The sequence below is a fragment of the Talpa europaea genome (assembly GCF_964194135.1).
Source record: "Talpa europaea genome assembly, chromosome: 10".
Classification (NCBI taxonomy): Eukaryota; Metazoa; Chordata; class Mammalia; order Eulipotyphla; family Talpidae; genus Talpa; species Talpa europaea.
Window position 1 is genome coordinate 75,430,181 of NC_140077.1, and position 19,408 is coordinate 75,449,588.

Sequence of the window (19,408 nt, forward strand, 5' to 3'; positions counted from 1 at the left end):
AAATAACTTAAACATCTTAATCATTCTGCTCTGACATCTATCCCATTCCTTACGGATCAGGTACAATGTCACTTGGGTACACAGGTCCCTGCATTTCCTTTTTCTGACATGTTCTTAGGCTCATGATCAAGACTACTCATTTCTAGAAAGTAATCTGGCTTGCCATGAATCAGAAAGAGATTATTGCTAAGTAAAACTACCTACCTAAACCAATTTTAGGAAAAAAGCATAAACTTTAGTTTTACAATTTTATCTGAAAAAGAATACATGTCAACCTATGATATTACATCTACTTTACTCCTGAGAATCTTTTTAGTTGCCCAGAGGTTCAGAAATACTCATTAGCTCAATAAATATGCCCTTTAGAAATAAAGCCTTTCTACCCTTCCTAACCCATAGATATGAGGTCTTTTGCTACTGTTCTAAGGGAGGAAGAAAGAAAATGAAATGTGTGCCAAAACTCAGAATAAATTAGCATCCCAATAAACTATCAGACCAAATGAAATGCTCTGCCCTTTGGCTGCTTCAAAGGTAAACATTCATTGGTAATAAAATTGTAAACCATTCAGCTAACTAGGATTAAACCTGAATCAAGTTAAAATAAGGGGAAAATACTCTCTAAACCTCTTTTAAAAAATATGTCATACTGAGTTCCAGTGTGAGACAAAGAAGTCATTATAGAACACACAATAGAATACACTTGGCTTTTTCCTAGAAAGTCAATTTGCCTTTTGCTCATTTCAACGTCCTTGAAATTTAGCGTTCCTAATGATACTGGGAATAAGACTGTAAAGTTCAAGACTTTTATGATATAAAGAGAAAAATGACAAGATGATCAAGAGCAAATCATCTAACACACAGTTCATAGGCCCCACGGTAAAGCAACCAAAACACACAATATAAGCTCTTTTTCCTTGTGTAGAAAACAACACTGCACATTGCAAATAAACAACAGCAAAGTAAAAGTCTGTCTAATAACGATATGCATAATGAAAATGAATTGACGAAGACCAGCCCTCTTACCACCCCATCCGTGCAATAAATTCTGGCCTCATCATGGCTCTCCTGGTCTGACTGTCATAGGTCAAATTAGTTATAATTCGCATGAGGAAATAGTAACTCTCACAGATTCATTTCAGTCAAGGAATAATTATTTGGTCAAGAAATTGCTAAATTTTGAACTTATTTCCAAAGAAACTGCATTTGCCATAAAGATGAATTAAAGAAACCACTATAAAAATACATTTACAATCATTCTCTGTACCAGCTTCACAAAAGGAGAAAAAAGAGACTTCGTGGATAATGCCAACAGAAGTGATCCTAATTCTAAGCATGAGCTCGGCTTGTTACCTTCCAAAGGAAAAAGTGAAATCCTTGAATGTAGCAAGATTTGGCAGCTCAAAAGTTACAAACAAGCCACCTGCACAAATAATTAAATATCAATTTAATGAGGGGCTATGTCTCTTAGAAATGTCTCTTAGATAAATTTTTAAAGTAAAAATCAAAATCTCTAAGAAAGTTATCTTAACTCTTTGAGCATCAGAATGTTGGCATGTGTGGGGATGGCTGGGAGTCAGCTGTCCTATGAGACTCTGAAAAGGGGGCAGTCTAGGAGATGAAGAAGTGACTGACTTTTACTAAATTAAAACAGAGTAAAGAACCAAGAGTGAAGAAAACTACACTGTTCCATTTCTGTTGGCTTTGGGGCCAATCCAGCCATCCCCTTTCTAGAACAAGCAGCCCAGTCAAACACCAGTGCTGCTGTCTAATGTTTCTCTGGCGCTGACTGTCCCTTTGTTTAACTTCTCCACTGAACATCCCTGCCTCAACACCAAGCCAGAGACACAGGCTCTCCCACAGGAAACTTGGACAAATTAGTTTCTGCGGGAAGCCATTCCCAGGCCTCTATGGAGTGCCAACATTATTCTCCCTGCTGTTTGCTCAAATAAATGAAATATAACAGAGCCCTAACCATATTGAAAAAGATCTTAAAACAAGCAATCTGATTTCCAAAAGACCACAGACTATCATAATTTTATTTAGGGAATTTACCTTTCCAATCTAAATTTACCTTAATTAGAACACATTCAATTGTTTTGTCTTAAAGATATTTCAACTGTCAAAGTCTCTTTCCTATTTAAAAATAACCTCCCTGGTGATTCCTTCATTCAATAGGCATTTATTTAGTACCTCCTACATCCCGGGCACCATGTGGTCAGGATTCCTCTGTCCAAGGAAGGGACAAGTAGTTGTCATGGAAGTTAGTGGCCACTGAGTCAACTAATTGCTAGAACATATGCCAATTCCTACCTTTCCTTTGTTTCATATATGTTTGGCTCATTCTTCTATTAACTAGTAAGTATTATGGTTAGAATACCAGGCATTCTCCAACTTTATCTGTGCTAAGCACGATATTTTATTTATTTTTTTTTAAAGATTGATTGATTGATTGATTTATACAAGAACCGGGGTATAGGCCAGATTCGCGGGAGGGTGAGAAGATTCACCAGAGACAGAGTGGGGAACAGAACAGGCAGGCTGACGAAATACACTGCTGGGGGGAGCAGTGGGCGAGACAGGAGAGGTCTGCCTCACCATGTGGGATCCTTGCCGGCCGGCTGGGATCGAAACAGCGCTGCAGAGGCTGCGGACAGCTTCACAGCACTGCGCTCAACCACCCATGCCACCAGGGGAGGCCCCTGAGCATGATATTTTAAAAACAATAAAACAAGTTTATAAAGAAGTCTGTAAAAAAAATCTCCAGGCCCACCCACATATGTGCCTAGTGATGGTTGCTCAAAAAGTGAACCAGGACAGTACAACACACAGAAGACACCTCTGCATATCACAACAAATGACCTGAAAGTAGTAACAAACAAAAAGCTTCATCTAAATAACTGTGGTTCTAGCAGATATGTAAAACATAGTATAAATTTTTCCTTAAAACTAATTCAACCTCATACCTCTATAAATTGTAAGAGAGATTTTAATTTATGAATTCAAATTCTTAAGAGCAGAAGCAAAAACATGGCTATTTCTACAAACAAGCCAAAGCCACAGAGACTTACTCTGCTATGTTGAGATAGCCACAAGAAGCTGCTGCGTGAAGGGGTGTCCAGCCCTCGTTATCCTGCTGGTTTACATTGGCTTTGTTCTCCACCAGAAACTTGACCATGTCCAAATTTTCATCAATACAGGCCTGAAATGAAAAGTCCATTCGTTCATTCATTCAATAAGCACTTACTGAGTTTCACTCTGTTCCAGACACCGCTCTGGACACTGACAATAGAGTAGTTCTAATGATATATTAATTTCTATTTTTGCATACTGATAAAAGTGTCTGAAGTATGAATTCTAAGCTTTGTGATCTTATGCAAGCCCCTGAATGTCTCCATGCATCAATATCTCAACTGTAAAACAGAATAATGATACTTAATCTTATCTATAGTACCATAGAATTGTGAAACTGATTTGTAAGGTACTACAATGGGTGAACTGTTTCACTGTCATATTATTAAAAAGGAGACATGTTAGAAACCATTGATTTGCATGTGATTTTTTTTTTTTGGCTCATGAATTTTAAAAGAAAATTGTCACATAGGGTCAAATTTAATTTTTTCAGTGGGATGTGGTTGTATTTTAAAATTCTGGGGTTGCTAAATAATCCCTGCTTTGGTGAGAAAAGATGAGATCATTTCTAAAAAAAGAAATGTATTTTTTTTATGGAGTTTTTGAATAACTTAAAACAATATGGCAGAGAATGTTTGTAGTAATGGGTGGCTAGGGGTCCTTAACTGCCCCTATCACAACAATAAATAGGAGAAAACAGATGAACTTTTTGAAAGGCTTTAGGCCTACCATAATCCTAAAAGAAACAGTCACTACAGCAATGAGATCTGCAAAGACTGTCTTAATATATTTACTGGATAAGAAGAAGGTAAAAAACCCATGTTAATAAAGGTAATCATGATCAAGGCTCAGATGGTTCCAAAATAGTTAGGATAATTCAGGGCTCAGGAACAAATGAGACTTCTCCTTTTTAAACTTCTTTTCTAATTCTCTCCTTTTCAATAAAAAGTTAAACTTAAGCTGAGAAACAATTAGCCAGATCAAGATGATTTCTGTAACAATATTAAAAAGATTATTTGCCTTTTCCACTGTGGTGACATTTGTACTAATGATCCAAAATGTGTGATGGGTAGAACTGCTGGTGCCTTAGCATGAATCAAGGGAATGGCATCAAAGCTTCTAGGGCTCAATGTTTTGTCCCAACCATGCATTTGCAGTTAAATAACAAGCAAAAAGCCAGTTTCACTGTGAAGTGAATTGTTTGATGAAGCAGTAAAAATGATCAATTGTATTAAATATCAACTCTTAATTACAAGTGTTTTTAATATTATGTGCAACAAAATGGAAGGATGCATAAAGCACTTAACTTCTGTTGCACAGCAAAGGATGAGGCTGTCTCTAAGGGGAAAAAAAGCACGAAAAATAAAGAGAAAAGAAAAGAAAAGCACTTGTACCTGTTTGAGTTTTGAGATGAACTAGCTGCTTTTCTTGTGGAATGCTGTTTTTATGTAAAAGAACTGACAAGTTATGATTAGTAAGACTTGAAAATAAACAAAGTAAGCCTATTCAGACAAACCAACTAGTATTTATAGCCAATAATAAAACTTAACCATTCAAGTTTAATCAAAATTTTGGGGAACAGGTCCACTACCATATGCTACCATACCAACTGCTTGACAGTGGCCCAACACTCACTCTTCTGAGGAGATAGATCTGTGGACTATCAATAAATGTGATTTGTTGATATTGTATAATGAAACATGTTAACATTTGGAAGATCTGCATAACTCAATGAACACATATATTTCCCAAACAGTGAAATGCGTGGTGTCAGAAAATCCTATATGGCTAAAAAATTCATTCAAAGCACAAGTTAAACCCTTGAATTTTATTTCACAAAGTATGAACAGTCCATTAACATGTTTTCAGATTCTCCATTGCAATTAACATTTAAGAAACTATGTGTTAGAGTTTTAGTATCGTAGCCAAGAATATTCATAATTGAACAGATAATTAAAATACTCATTTTTCCAAGTACATTATCTATTTGAGACCATATTTTCCTATATGTATTTACTGAAACAATATCACAACAGATTAAACACAGACATTAAAAGAGATTTGTAAAAATATAAAACAAAGTCACTCGTCTCATTATTTTTTGTTTTTTGTTAAAATGTGATTTATATTAACATATAAATGGACTTTGCTACTCTAAATGAATTAATAAACACATTTTTAAAAGTTCTCAACTATAATAGTCCATATGAATAAAAGCTCTTTGCAGAACTGAATAAATTTTTAAAGCATAAGGGAATTATGAAATCACAGTCTGAGAACTGCTATTTTCAATCAAACATACCAAGGAATATTTTATGGCCATAATGGGCAACTATTTAAACAGCAAAGGATTCTTGGGGAAAGACTTCAAGTAGGAACTTTGGATCCTAACTAGTACATATTTTACCAAGAGAAATTATGGGAATTTCCTCCAAAGATAACCTCATGCCAATCCTGCCTAGAAGCTGAGGATGGATGGAAAAATGTTAACCCATTTTAAATAAAAATTTAATTAGGTATCCATGGTTGCAAAAAGCATCTTTGCTAATTTTTCCTCATCCATTTCTCACCCATAATCTTTTTACAGTTACTAAGATTAAACATACCAGCCTAGATTTGACTTGATGCCATATAATGTATTCCTTCAAGCTGACCTTTCCAAGTCAGATGACTTGAGATTCATTAGCATTCATACTGGTCTCTTCTTCAACAAGCAGTTCCTAAAATTACGGTCTATGACGTTTTCTTAGGTTCGTGAATTTCTACAAGCATTCTCCATATACTCTTCACTCCATAAAGCATGTCAGTAATATTCATAATATTTTAAAATAATTCATAATTATGTTTATCACAAAATCTGTCAGATATCATATACCAGTCTGCAATCCCACAGGACAAGGTTTAGTCAACTTAACACCTTATTAAAAAGTATTAATAAAAACTTCTAAGTGAAAGATGGAAGGGGTACTTTTCAAAATGGTACTCAAGTCCAAGGAGAAGAAAGTGTTTTAGAGGTTAGGTACACCCTTTGACTAACTAATAATAAATACTAAACTACTGTATCAAGAAGGTCAAATGTGCCATCTTAACTGTGCTGACCAGAACAGCTTGGTCAACTACTTCTTACATTATTGCAAAATTTCTTTGGCTCTAAAAGAAGAGTCTAAAAACTTTGCTCCAACAGCTACACCACCATGAGGCAGACTTTTGGAAGCCAAAGTTTTCAAGATCATTCTTTGCCCTTTGAAGATGATAGCAGCCAAATTCCAGAGGGCCTAAAATAAGTCCAGCTAGTCCAGGTATCAAATGGGAGAAAATATCTTTTCTCTTTCCTCCTCTGTTCTTTCTCTCCCCTTCTTTTCTTAATGTCCTTCACCCTATCCCAACTTATATCCCTGAGAATGACATTGTAAGAATAACAACAAAAGCTGGCCTAATGTACAATATAATTTGGCAGATCTTCAGTCTCCAAAGAATCATCTCAGAGAAAATAAAATAGGTCAACAGTTAAATTATTTCCCATTTTCTACCAGGTGAAGGACAGTGTATTGTTAAAAAGCACCTGTTTTGGAGTCAGACAGACTTGGGCTTGCATACCTGCCAATGCATGTAATTTATAGAGAAGTCTCTAATCTAGTATTGGTGTATGGTCTGTAGCATGGGAATACCAACTATCCTGTACAGTTTTGTGAGGATGGAAGGAGATAAACCAGTGGAATAGTGCCTGATATTGTTGTTTTTAAGTCAATAATTTAACAAATAGCAACTTCCCCAAGAAAAAGCACAAACTGTACTTACTCCTCACCCATCACTGTCCGCCCCCAACTGCAGAATGATAGGAGGAAGGCAGTTTGGTTAAAATGTCTTTAAACTAGCAAGATTTTGGAGTTTGTGTAGTAAGTCTGAATTCTGATGTCCATGATCCTGTGGGTTTCCAAGGTCAGGAGCTATGAGAATAAAGCAGTATTTACACAGTGAAGCTGAATGAGAATCAGACTTGGGGAAAACAGTCAACAGAGTTGTAGGACACTCACTCTCAAAAAATATCCTGGAGTGACAATTCTTCCTTCTTTTTTTCTTGTTTTTCTTCCAGAAGGAATAGGACTAAAGTCATGGGGGAGAGACGAACAGTCCCTGAAAACCTTCTCAAGTAATAGCGACTAAATTTAGATGCCCTTCTGCCCACTCCATCTGCAGCTGTGCTGCTGACTCATTCACAACTGAAGCATGGTCGATGAGCAGATTCACCCATTTATAAACCTGTCCAGGGCCATGGGCTCCAACACTATGCCTTTACACAGAGCTATATAGAACCTTCCAGATAAATGCATCTTTCCTTTCCTTGAACAGGCAAAGCTGTTAAACAAATTTCTGGTGTTACCCATGATATCAGTGGGAAATTCTTCCTTATATTTAACCCAAATTCCTTCTGCTGTGGCTTATGCCCATTTCCCTCTGTTTTTGCATTCCTGCAACACATAGAATATTACCAAGGTAAAACTTATTCTCAGCTCCTTAAGAAAAGGATATATTATTTAATTGTTAGTCCAAAGAGCTATTTAGAAAAATTGCAGGTAATAATTTAAAGCTTCCTAACATCAGCACGTCACATTTTCCTGGCAGTGACAAGGTATCTCCAAGGAAAACTACTTGATTTTATCAATAAATGGGAAAAGAGCACTGTGATCACTCTACTGTACCTAACATTGTTCTCTATATCAAAGGCAAAAGTGGCTGATGGTTGAGCAGTACCAGAGTTAACCCTGGGAGCACAGAGAAGGCCTTACAAAACAAAGCCTCCTCCACTCCCAAAATAGTCTGCAACTGTCACCGCCACCAAGTGCTGCTGGCTCCAAATGCTGACCTTACTGCTGGTCTCAGAACTGTTCAAACTACCTGCACTGGCCTCAGAACAATTCTCTTTCCCACAAATGCACTTCTAGATGCCAAGGTAGATGGCACACTGGAAGCTGGGCATCGTGCAACACAATGCCCACTCATTTGGATGGTTTAGTCCACACTTGTCTGGACTTCAACAAATCATGCAGGCCAAAGTACTGGGAGATGAAGAGGTTTGTAATATATCCCTGCTGTATACTTTTTACTAGTCTGTCCTTTAATTGATACAACAAAATTGATGTAACAATTTATAATATGACCTCTATAACTCAAAATACATACAATTTACAATGCATATAATCCTCAAAGTTATGGATTTTCAACTTTATTCTAAAACCTTCAAAACCTGAAGACAACAGAAAAGAGCATGTTTTCTTTTGCACAATATTTATTAGCCGGATACTAATTCCCTAAATCAACTATATGAATTTCTCGAGTCATTGTTAGAAAAGACAGAATATAAATTCCACAGGGCAGAGACCCTAGGCTATTTGTTCACAGATAAATCCCAAATACCTAGAATAGCTCCTGGCACATAATAGGTCATCAATAAATATTTGCTGAGTAAAAAAAAAATGAATTTTTTCGTTCTATACAGTTAATTGATTTTCTATCTAGAATCACCCAAAGACTTCTTTCCAAGCTGCCCAAATTGGCATAGAATAGAAAGTCAGAACCTAGAGGGATTGCCATATCCTTTCTCCTTGGTATTAACTGAAAATCACTACAATGATTTGTCTGCTCTTTGCCAAATGAAAAGTGGTAAGTAATTAATCACTTTTTAAAAGGCGGCTACATTTGATAGAAAGCTTTTATTAATCTTGTGCCCAAAGAGCAAATGCCCTGAAAAACTTGACCATGGTTCTCACATTAGAGATTTTGCTAAGAATATTCTGACTAAGGACTGAAAGAGAAACTGGGGTAGCAGTACTGAATTCATGCATTTGTTATGAAACCCAACAGTTCTAAGTTCAAAGGCCCCTTGCACCAACAAAGGTAGGCACATATGACAAGAATTTAGAAACCAAAGGATAAAGACAAAACTTGCAAGCTCACCATAGATCTGAAGCATATAGCAGGGGAGTGGGAAGGAGAGGAGTTAAAAACAAGGGACAGAAGAGCACACGGGACTGTAGTGGTGGATCACGGGTGCTATGGTGGTAGAAGAACAACAGGGACTACACCTGAGGGGAGAAATCAAATACTGTCCAAAAATCAACAAGAATGTAGAAAAATACAAAAATTTTTAAAAAGATGGAGTGTTATAACAAGAAAAAAAGAATTTATACAAATAAATTATTGGTGGAAAAGGAGCCAGTGAATTTGGAAATCTGAACCCTCAGCAGATCATCACTATGAAAAGGCCTTAACATATGAGAAGTTAAGATCTACTGATCCAAATCTTGAGTCAATTACCTGTCTCCATTCCAATCATGATATAGTCTAACTACTACTCAAGTGAGAATCTAATAGCAGTTTGCGCCAGCATGACAGGTGACTCCAGCAACTGTCAGCCCTGTGTGAGAGACTCAACCCCACTGGCACAGACAGTTTGGCTCCCAGATGGTGACAACTATATCTGATTATGTACTCAGTGGTCAGGCAGGCTCTGGACATAGATCCTTCAGGAGAGATAGCCAAGAGAGACGGCAGAAGTAAAGAATTTTCCATGAAGAGCCTCACTGACAAAGATTTTTGCTCTCAGTAAACTGGCATACTACTCCTTAGACTATAAATGCTTACCATTTGGAACCAGAGAACATCTTTCTTGAGTTAAGAGCAAGAATCATATAGAGTAAGGGTGGACAATATTTAGATTTTAAAAATATATTCTTTCTGGATTGTAATAAGAATTCCTCTAACTACCCTTCATATAATGTTTCCCTCAACCTTCTCCCTTCCCCATGCATTTATCATCTAGATGAAGAAAAGTCCATCAGCCGTGGTACAGGTACAGCACCACAGGTTTTGCACAATGCAAGGTTATACTCATCTGAGGACACTTATCTAACACTTGTTATCAAGGCAGGTTCTTCAATGTCAAGAAGAAGAAAGAAGATGAAGAATGGGCCACAAAATGGAAGCTGCATCTTCTCAAAGCCCATGGCTATTCTTCAAACAGACGTTTTACAGTTCAGATCTATAAACCTCTACTCTTGCTTGTTAATAATCCTAATTTTGAGAAACAATATATGAAGCCTAGTAAAAATCACAAGTTAGAGTTTCTCTCAGGTCAAAAGAGTATACATAGCTGAGTCACTGCAACACTTGAATAGAAATAGGAAAGCCTCTGTTAAAGGTATCTTCTTATAAATTCTGCACCTAAGAACTGAGGCACACTAAATAGTAGAATAATTCACTTTTACAGACCTGATCAAAAGAGCTTCCTTGGGAAAAGTACATTATAAAAAAGCTGTGAAAAAAGCAAAGAATTCCATAGATTTAGCAATAAGCATCAGGACTTTTCATTTGTAAAATGTAGGAAATTAGGATCAGAAAAGTTAAATGACTTATTTAAGGTAACATATTCAGTTAAAGAGCCACTTCAATGTTTTCTACCTACTGATTTAGAGATATCCAAAATAGAGTTCATAGACCAGGCTCAAGATATCACTTGGCTCATGGAATATTTTTAATACCTGATACTATCTTTCTAAATATAACTGCTTTAGCATATATAGGGTACACTAATATTAGTCCAGCTCTCCAATAACTTCACATGAGGAATGTGGCCAGTTGATTTGAGTTGATCACTCCCGATTAGACTAAATGCAAAACAAAGATCCCATTAAAGTGCTTTGGTTACCACTCTGTTTATTAGCATGAACCTGGATTAGAAACCTCCCTCATATCTTGGCTACCTGTCTTAAGCACAGGCCCCCTCCAAGGTCTATTCTGTTGCCAACTTGGCATGTCAAATAAATTGCTGTCCCATGGAGAGGGATTTTCTATTTAACTGCAGATCACTCTGTGCCCATAAACAAGTGTTTCATAAGCCACAAGAGTGTGGTCTGAAAGCCATGGCCTGGGCAATACTCCACAACTATCAAGTCAGCCTCATGAAAAGATGACAGGCACTTCTGCGACCTGTTAGGCAAGGAGTAAAAGCCGTAAAGAAATTACAGGAAGATCAACTTCTGAGAAAGTATAAATCAGTAAATATTTTATCCCTAAAAGGAGATATTAAATAAGAGGTGATTATTTTTCCAGCATATTTTCATCAAGAGTTTTTTGCACAAACAAAGCTAGAAATATATTATTACATATCACTTACTGGCATGTATTCCCACACGTCGAGTCCTATATGGTAGAAGATATTAGAAAAAGCAGTTATATAATCCCAGTACAGTATACTGGTTAAAAGTGCAGCCTATGGAATAAAACTTCCTGGGTTCAAATTCCAGGTCTACTAAATTAGTAGTTTTGTGTTTTTGAAATAAGTTATCTTTGTATGCTTCAGTTTCCTCATCTGTAAAATTATCATGCCAATCACAGAATCTATTTCATGGAGTGACAATAAGGATTAAATGAGCTAATATACATAAAAACAGTAACTAGCAGATAGCTAATTTAGCTGCTATCAAATTTTATTATTGGGCCTCCCCAGTGGCGCAGCGGGTTGAGCGCAGTGCTGTGAAGCTGTCCACAGCCTCTGCAGTGCAGGTTCGATTCCCAGCTGGCCAAGGAGATATCTACATGTTGCGGCAGACCTCTCCTGTCTCGCCTGCTGCTCCCCTCAGCAGTGTTCTCGGCCTGTCTGCCTCTAGTGAATTCTGTCTCTGGTGAATTCTCTCACCTTCCTGCGTCTCTGGCCTGTACCCCCATTCTTGTATAAATAAATAAATCTTAAATTTTTTTTTAAATTTTATTATTATTGTTACCAATATTATTACCCTTGTTTAGTCTTTAAGTGTTAGCAGAAACTTTCCTTTGCACACAAGAAAGGGCAAAAATTATATGTTCAAACATAAATATAGTATAAACTCTATGTAAATTCCAATAGATGCCAAGTTCTATGGCTAAGACAAGGAATTAAATTGAAAGTCGGATTAGAGAAAAGGGAAGACCAAGAACCAGAAATGGAAGAATGACTCCTATAGCTAGTAAAGGAAGGTCAGGGTATAAAGGGTTTCACCCTAACAGAGTCCCCAGCTACAGAGGGGTGCATCAAGTCTATTGTTAGGTCAAGCAGAAAATCAGAGAAGACAGATTTAAATTCCGGATCTGACAATGAATCACATTACCAAAGCACAGGTTAAGAATTTATCTTTGTAGGGCCTCCCCACTGGCGCAGCAGTTGAGCGCTGGGTTGCGAAGCTGCCCGCAGCCTCTGCAGTGCCGGTTGGATCCCCAGCTGCTCCCCGGTCACCGGGTGAGGGTCCCACATGGCGCGCAGACCTCTCCTGCCGCCCGCTGCTCCCCTCAGCAGTGTACTTCGGTCCTTCTGCCTGCTCTGCTTCCCGCTCTGGCTCTGGTGAATTCTCTCACTCTCCCGTGCTTCTGACCATACCCAGTGTTTGTATAAATAAATTAAATAAATAAAGATAAATCTTTAAAAAAATAAAAATAAAAAAAATAAAACTTTGTCTCCCACTTAAAAAAAAAGAATTTATCTTTGTAATGTGTTCTTTAACCATAAAATGTGTTTCCATTTATTCATGTGACAACCATTTACTGAAACCTATACTCAGACATAGTTCTTAGGGGGAGACGTAGGAATCAAAAATGAGTGTGACTTTACCATTTTGTAATGGAAAGAAACATGTAAATGTCACTAGTATAAACAGGGAACACTTTCCAAATTGGATATTATTCATCTGAGTTATAAAAATGGCAGAGAGCCACTTGAAAAAAGCAGGCATGAAGAGAATCAGGGAAAAAGAGAATACATATACGAAGGTCTGGAGGAGAGAAATAAAAGGTGGGAGGAGTGATACAGAATGGTGAGAAGTTTTGTATTCTTGCACTCAGGTGTGGATGTGGGGGTACCTGAAAATCTCAACAGGGTTTCATTTGCCATACTAAAGAATTTGAACTTTATCTTACAGGTTAATGGGAAATAAAAAGGAGAGAATCTGGTAGGGTAGGTTGGTAGCACTGAAGGTTTCTGTATCCTATGATCAAGAGTTTATCCTTTATCCAAAGGCAACGGGGAAGTAGCAAGGCTTTTAAACCAGGGAGCAATACTATCAGAACTGTTACCTTTGAATGATAGCCGCAATGACAATTTGAAGATTGCACTGCTGGTATGAAAACTTACGGTGGAAAAACCACTTAGGAAATTATAGCTGAGGCTAGAGAGGATGAGGTCTTGAAGTAAGGTACTAGTAATGGAAACATCGAGGAGAAGATGGATTTGAGAAGTGCTCCTGAGGTAGATGGAACAGGGTGGCTGATCAGAATGCCTTAGTGAAAAAGGATTTTTAAGAGCTTAGACCTTGGATGAATTGACACCACTTAGCCAAAACAGGGCCTATAAGGAAGTCTTATAAGTCTTTTCTGTTTCTGATTCCCAGCTAGTGCTAATTTCTCTTAAAGCCAAAGTGACTTACATGCAGGAACTGCATCTGAATAGTAACCTAGCGTGTACTGCTGCCCTTTCCATATTAAATAATCCTAATGTGAGCCAAGAGAAATCAGTGCCAACCAGCCCAACCTCACAACTGTTCCCTGTCCCCAAAGCAAAGCCCTGGTTGGGTCAGTGTCATGAATACTGTGGCATGGCCCTGGCAAGGCAGTATTGTGCAGCAGCCCACAGAAAAGGGGAACTGAGGTGACTGTACGAGGTCTCAGCTACAGCTAAAATCTCTTTAAAGTTATCCTAGTGATAACAGTGACTTTACAACTCAAGAGGATACCTCCAACTTTTCTTCTAAAATTGAAATTTGGGGCCTAGAAAAATAGTTGGTAAATTAAAAGTATTTTGTTTGGCCCATGTGGTATTTTAAAAATAAAGATTTTCACATTAAGAAGTCCATATCGGGCCTCCCTGGTGGTGCAACGGGTTAAGCATAGCACTGGGAAGCTATCCAGAGCCACTAAAGCACTAGTTCGATCCCCAGAGGGCCTGGGAGCTACCCACCCAGCAGACATCTCCTGTCTTGCCCACTGCTCCCCTCAGCAGCGCATTTCAGTCAATCCACCTGTTCAGCTCCCCACTCTGTCTCTGGTGAATCTTGTCACTCCCTGCACCTCTGGCCTGTACCCCCGTTCTTGTATGCATAAATAAATAAATCTTTTTTAAAAAAGAAGTCCATATTTAAGACTTTTTTAACACTGGGGCAAGATTCCCTCAAAATAACAATTGGTTAGTGTTGACCTTCAAGTTGCCTCTTCAGAGAGAGCATGAGTACCCAGCTCTCACGCCCCAACCACTCTCCACTGTGTTATGCCCAGACTGCTTTATTAATTTACATTACCTACCCACCCATCTCCCCTAGAACTTCCCCAAGTATTTCATTATGAAATGTTCAAACAAACAGAAAAGTTGGAAGAATTTCACAGTGAATACCAATACAGCCATAAGGCCGTAGTCTACCGCAAGCATTACACAATAGTTGCTTTAGGACATAACCATCTCTTCATCTGTTCATCCCAGCTCAGATGTAAACAATAATTTCCACCCAATCTTCACGTTTATCATCAACTTAATACTTGTTTTTATTTTTTTTAATTTATTTATTTATTTATTTACTTACTTATTTATTTATGCATACAAGAACTGAGGTATAAGCCAGAGGTGCAGGGGTATGAGGCTTTACCAGAGACAGAATGGGGAGCAGCGCAGGCAGATCTACTGAAATACACTGCTGAGGGAAGCAGCGGAAGAGACAGAAGAGGTCTCCTGGCCATGTGGGTTAGCAACCTGACTAGGGATCAAACTTATGCCACAGTGACTGGCAATAGCATGATAGTGCTGAGACTAACCCCTGTGCCACCAGGGAGGCCCAATACTTGTTTTCAATATTCTTTTTCTTTTGAAGTAAAATTTGTATTCAATGAAAAGCTTGAATATTAAGTATACATTCATTGAGTTTGGACAAGTGTATGCACTTGTGTTACCTGTCACTGTAGGCATTTGAGTTCCATCCCCCAGGCATCTGACCCCTAGGACACAGAAATGTTTTCCTATGCTGCTCTGACATCAGCAATGTCAGTGGCCAAGGAAATGCTGACTCTGAGAAGAAAGGTAGTTGACCTCTCTTAAGGTAGCATTTTATTTCTGCTAAACCTTAACAGACCAAATCTGAGTAGAGAAAAATCGTCCACCTAATAATATAAAATCAGCGCTGGGACTGAAATAGAAGACACTAGTGGTTAAGGCCAAGAAATCAAAAAAACGGTGTTTTTCCCCTAAAAAAAAAAAAAAAAAAAAAAAAAACAGGCTTAACAATATAGGAAACCTGGTCTATAGTTCCACTCTCAGACTGCTATGTCATAGTGGTAGGAAAGTAGAATGAATAGTATAAAGCAGTAAATAATACAAACATCCCTTGAGGTCACATATAGAAGAGTTAGATTCCACATTCCCTAAACAGCTTAGGGGTACTGCAGACAGGAAAATAAAGCTTCTGTGATTTACTTGTTAGGGGAAGGCACCCCTGGGCCCGGAAAAAGGTCAGGAATAGCCAAAAGCTAGAAATTTCATGTTCAAAAGATAGAATAACAAACAAGTAAAAACCTGAAAAAAGGATGAAAAATGTACTGTTAAGTCAAAGACTTTCCTCATGGCCTGACAGTACAATGGCATCCCTTTCTGATAATGAGAAATGCCCCATGTCTCCTTTGATTGTAAGGGCTTCCTTATTTGCAATCAAATCCAAGCCTCCTGGAGCACTTTGCTGGCAGTATGCTCAGAATTAGGTGAACCCTGCCAAGAAGAAAATTTCAGACACTATTGCAGAGGTGCTGAAGGTTAAGGAAAGAGTGTGTGTTTCTTTCGGTCTGTTTCAACTATCTCATTTATGGAGTGGCCTGGAGCCCAAGTTCTCAGCAACTGTATATCTAGGACAGAGGTAGAGGGCAAATTTTAGAACAGAATGGACAGCATTACAAGATACTGTACAAGCAGCACAGTCTAACTCTAGTATGACTTCCCATCTTAATCTTTCTACAAGTTTCCCAGTTGTAAGATAGAAAACATCAAACTGAACGTTCCTTTTATTTATATGGCTTAATATGAGGACATATGAGATAACAAATATGAAAACAGATTTTTTTAAAGGTAAGTAGTACATTAAGTATTGCTATTAACATGGGATCATCTTTGGGTTATTTTATAAAACAAAATATATTATGAGATAGTTTAGTGCACTGAATTAGAGCAAGGGCTGAGAAACTTTCCCTGTAAAGGGTCAAATACAGTATTTTAGGTTTTTCAGTTCTCTCACAAAAACTCAACTCTGCCACTTTAGTTGAAAGCAGTCACAGACAATTAAACCAATGAGTGTAGTTGTGTTCCAGTGAAATTTCATGGCCCCTGAAATTTTAATTCCATAAAAGTTTCTTTTGCTTTTTTCATTGCTGTTGAGGTAACATTAGTTTACAGCTCTGTACAGGTCCCAAGATTACATTTTCTCAACACTGTTGAGAACATTTTCTTCCCCCTTGTTTCCTTCTGGCAACTACCATTCTGTTGTCAGTCTAAAGGCTTTTGTTTTTATATTCCACAAATGAGTGAAATCATATATTATTTGTCTTTCTCCTTCTGATTTATTTCACTTAGCATAATCCCCTCAAGGTCCATTCATATTGTCACTAGCGGCAAGATTTCATCTTCTTTCTGGCTGGTAGCATTCCAGTGTGTATATATCCCACATCTTTATCCTCTCTTGCTATTGGACGCCTGGTCTGTTCCCATATCTTGGCTATTGGGAAGAGTGCTGCAAGGAACATATTATGATCCTGCTCTTAAACTATTTATTTTTTAATTTTCTTACATCATTGTTCATCTTTGTACAGTAACTGGTTTCTCTCCTCAGGCCCCATAGTTCTCCCACCACCACACCACTGGTGAACTATCACCATGTTTTCTGTGTCCTTCCCTGCCGTGTTTTGACCTCCCTCTCTACCCCTTCTGCCTGCCTCAGGTCTATGGTCAGCTGCTAGTTTTGTCTTTTTTTTTTTTTTTTTTTATTTATACAAGCACTGGGTACAGTCAGAAGCGCGGGAGGGTGAGAGAATTCGCCAGAGCCAGAGCCGGCAGCAGAGCAAGCAGAAGGACGGAAGTACACTGCTGAGGGGAGCAGCGGGCGGCAGGAGAGGTCTGCGCGCCATGTGGGACCCTCCCCCGGTGGCTGGGGAGCAGCCGGGGATCGAACCGGTGCTGCAGAGGCCGCTTGCAGCTTCGCAGCCCAGCGCTCAACCACTGCGCCACCGGGGAGGCCCAGTTTTGCCTTTTTTTGACCTTTGTTTTGGTTTTTTTATATTCCGCATATAAGTGAGACCACTGGATCTTTTTCCTTCTGACTTATTTCGGCTAGCATAATCCCTTCCAGCTCCATCTATGTTGCCGCAAATGGCATGAGTTTATATTTTTTGATCACTGAATAATATTCCATTGTGTGGATATACCACAACTTCTTGATCCAGTCATCTATTTTGAGGCATTTGAGTTGTGTCCATATCTTGGCTATTGTACAACAGAGGAGCAAAGAATAGACACTGGGGCAGGAAAGCCTCTTCTATAAATGATGTTGGGAAAGCTGGACTGCTCTTAAACTCTTAAGGAAATAATGATTGATCAAAAGGTTTCACTAAGGTCACTGAGAGGTATGTTTTGTCAGCTAGTTAGGATCTTAACTAGAAGAGTTACTTGGGCAACCCAAGGCACCACCCTTGCCACTCTCAGTCTGCCAGGGGTGTTCTGCCCCTCTGTTTAGACCTCTGCCAGGCAAACTACGATATCAGGCCCAACTGATGCTGTGCCAAGACACAACATTCACTCTGACAGAAGGCTCCTTGTGTCCCATAATACTGAGCTAACCAGCATGGGCATAGTCTCTAAAAAAATTTCAAGGCTGTTTTGGAAGAACAGGTTAGAGGAGAAAGGGGCTTCAAAGTAACAAAGGAGTGAGCATTTCAAAAAAGGCAACTTAATATCATCAAAATCTGTCAAATGTTATAAAGGCTATGAAAAGAGGCCATTGAAAATTCAGATTCAGGTCACAGTCTGCCAGGTGACACTGATGTGACATAATGTGAAGCAGGAACATTCCATTTTCTATATTAATGACATGTTTGTAAAACCCCAGCCGGTTGCTGTGGAAATGACATCATAATTAGTTTGTCCTTGGGTTCTTTTTGTCCCCCCCACTTTTTTTTTTGGTGAGTTTGTTTGAGTGTGTAATACACTTACTGAGAATTAGCAGTTTCTCCAGATAGATTTCCCACATTTAGGCCATGAGCTCATACACTATAAAAATCTGCCAAATTTAAGGAATAGAACACATTTGTTAGGACTACTCTATATTCTTTTTATTATTGTTACTACTATCATCATTCTTTTCTTCAGTGCCTGAAAAGGACTTCATGGGTAGTATTTGAACACTGCAGAATTTGGAGACTTTCATGACAGCTGCTTCATAGCGTAGTAATTCTAGACACATGTCAATAACTTTTGTTATTCTAATGATATAAATTTGATCAATAGGTTGGGTTTTGCTAAATTTTAGATTCATTTCAGAATAATTTCCATGGAATAGTAAAATATAAGTAAATTATGTGTGATACTTTCCTCCAGTATACTCAGTCTTTAAATATATCCCCATGTGTCTTCCCAGAAGTCCTCTAAGAGGGAAGGTTTGTGAGTATGTTTCAATTTGCATATTGTTGATTAATAATGAAACTGAGCAGTTTCTTCAATATATAATTTTAAATTTTAATTTTTTTTAAATTTTTTTTTAATAGAGGCATGTTTTTTTTTTTATTTTTTATTTATTTATTTGTTTGTTTGTTTGTTTGTTTATACATGCACTGGGTACAGTCAGAAGCGAGGGAGGGTGAGAGAATTCACCAGAGCCAGAGCGGGGAGCAGAGCAGGCAGAAGGACCGAGGTACACTGCTGAGGGGAGCAGCGGGCGGCAGGAGAGGTCTGCGCGCCATGTGGGACCCTCCTCCGGTGGCTGGGGATCGAACCGGCGCCGCAGAGGCCGCGTGCAGCTTCGCAACCCAGCACTCAACCGCTGCGCCACCGGGGAGGCCCATAATTTTAAATTTTAAATAGCTTTATTGAGATATAATTCACACACAATATAATTCACTTATTTATTTATTTTAAAGATTTTTTTTCATTTTATTTTTTATTTTTTGTTTTTTTTAACATTAACCATAGATTTAATTTGAAGACTGGAATTCTGTGGCAAGAGAAATAAATATACAA

General features: G+C 38.2%; 1 protein-coding gene across 6 annotated transcripts in view; it reads right to left on the minus strand.

Moving 5' to 3' along the window:
* PPP1R12B (protein phosphatase 1 regulatory subunit 12B) overlaps positions 1-19,408 on the minus strand; it is a gene marked incomplete at both ends in the record, with an annotated part of 173,196 nt that overhangs the window by 129,480 nt on the left and 24,308 nt on the right. For all 6 annotated transcript variants that reach the window (XM_084246413.1, XM_084246412.1, XM_084246409.1 and 3 more), the window contains one exon: positions 3,069-3,199. In XM_084246413.1, the coding sequence (XP_084102539.1) occupies positions 3,069-3,199 (131 nt within the window). The remainder of the gene's footprint in view (positions 1-3,068; positions 3,200-19,408) is intronic.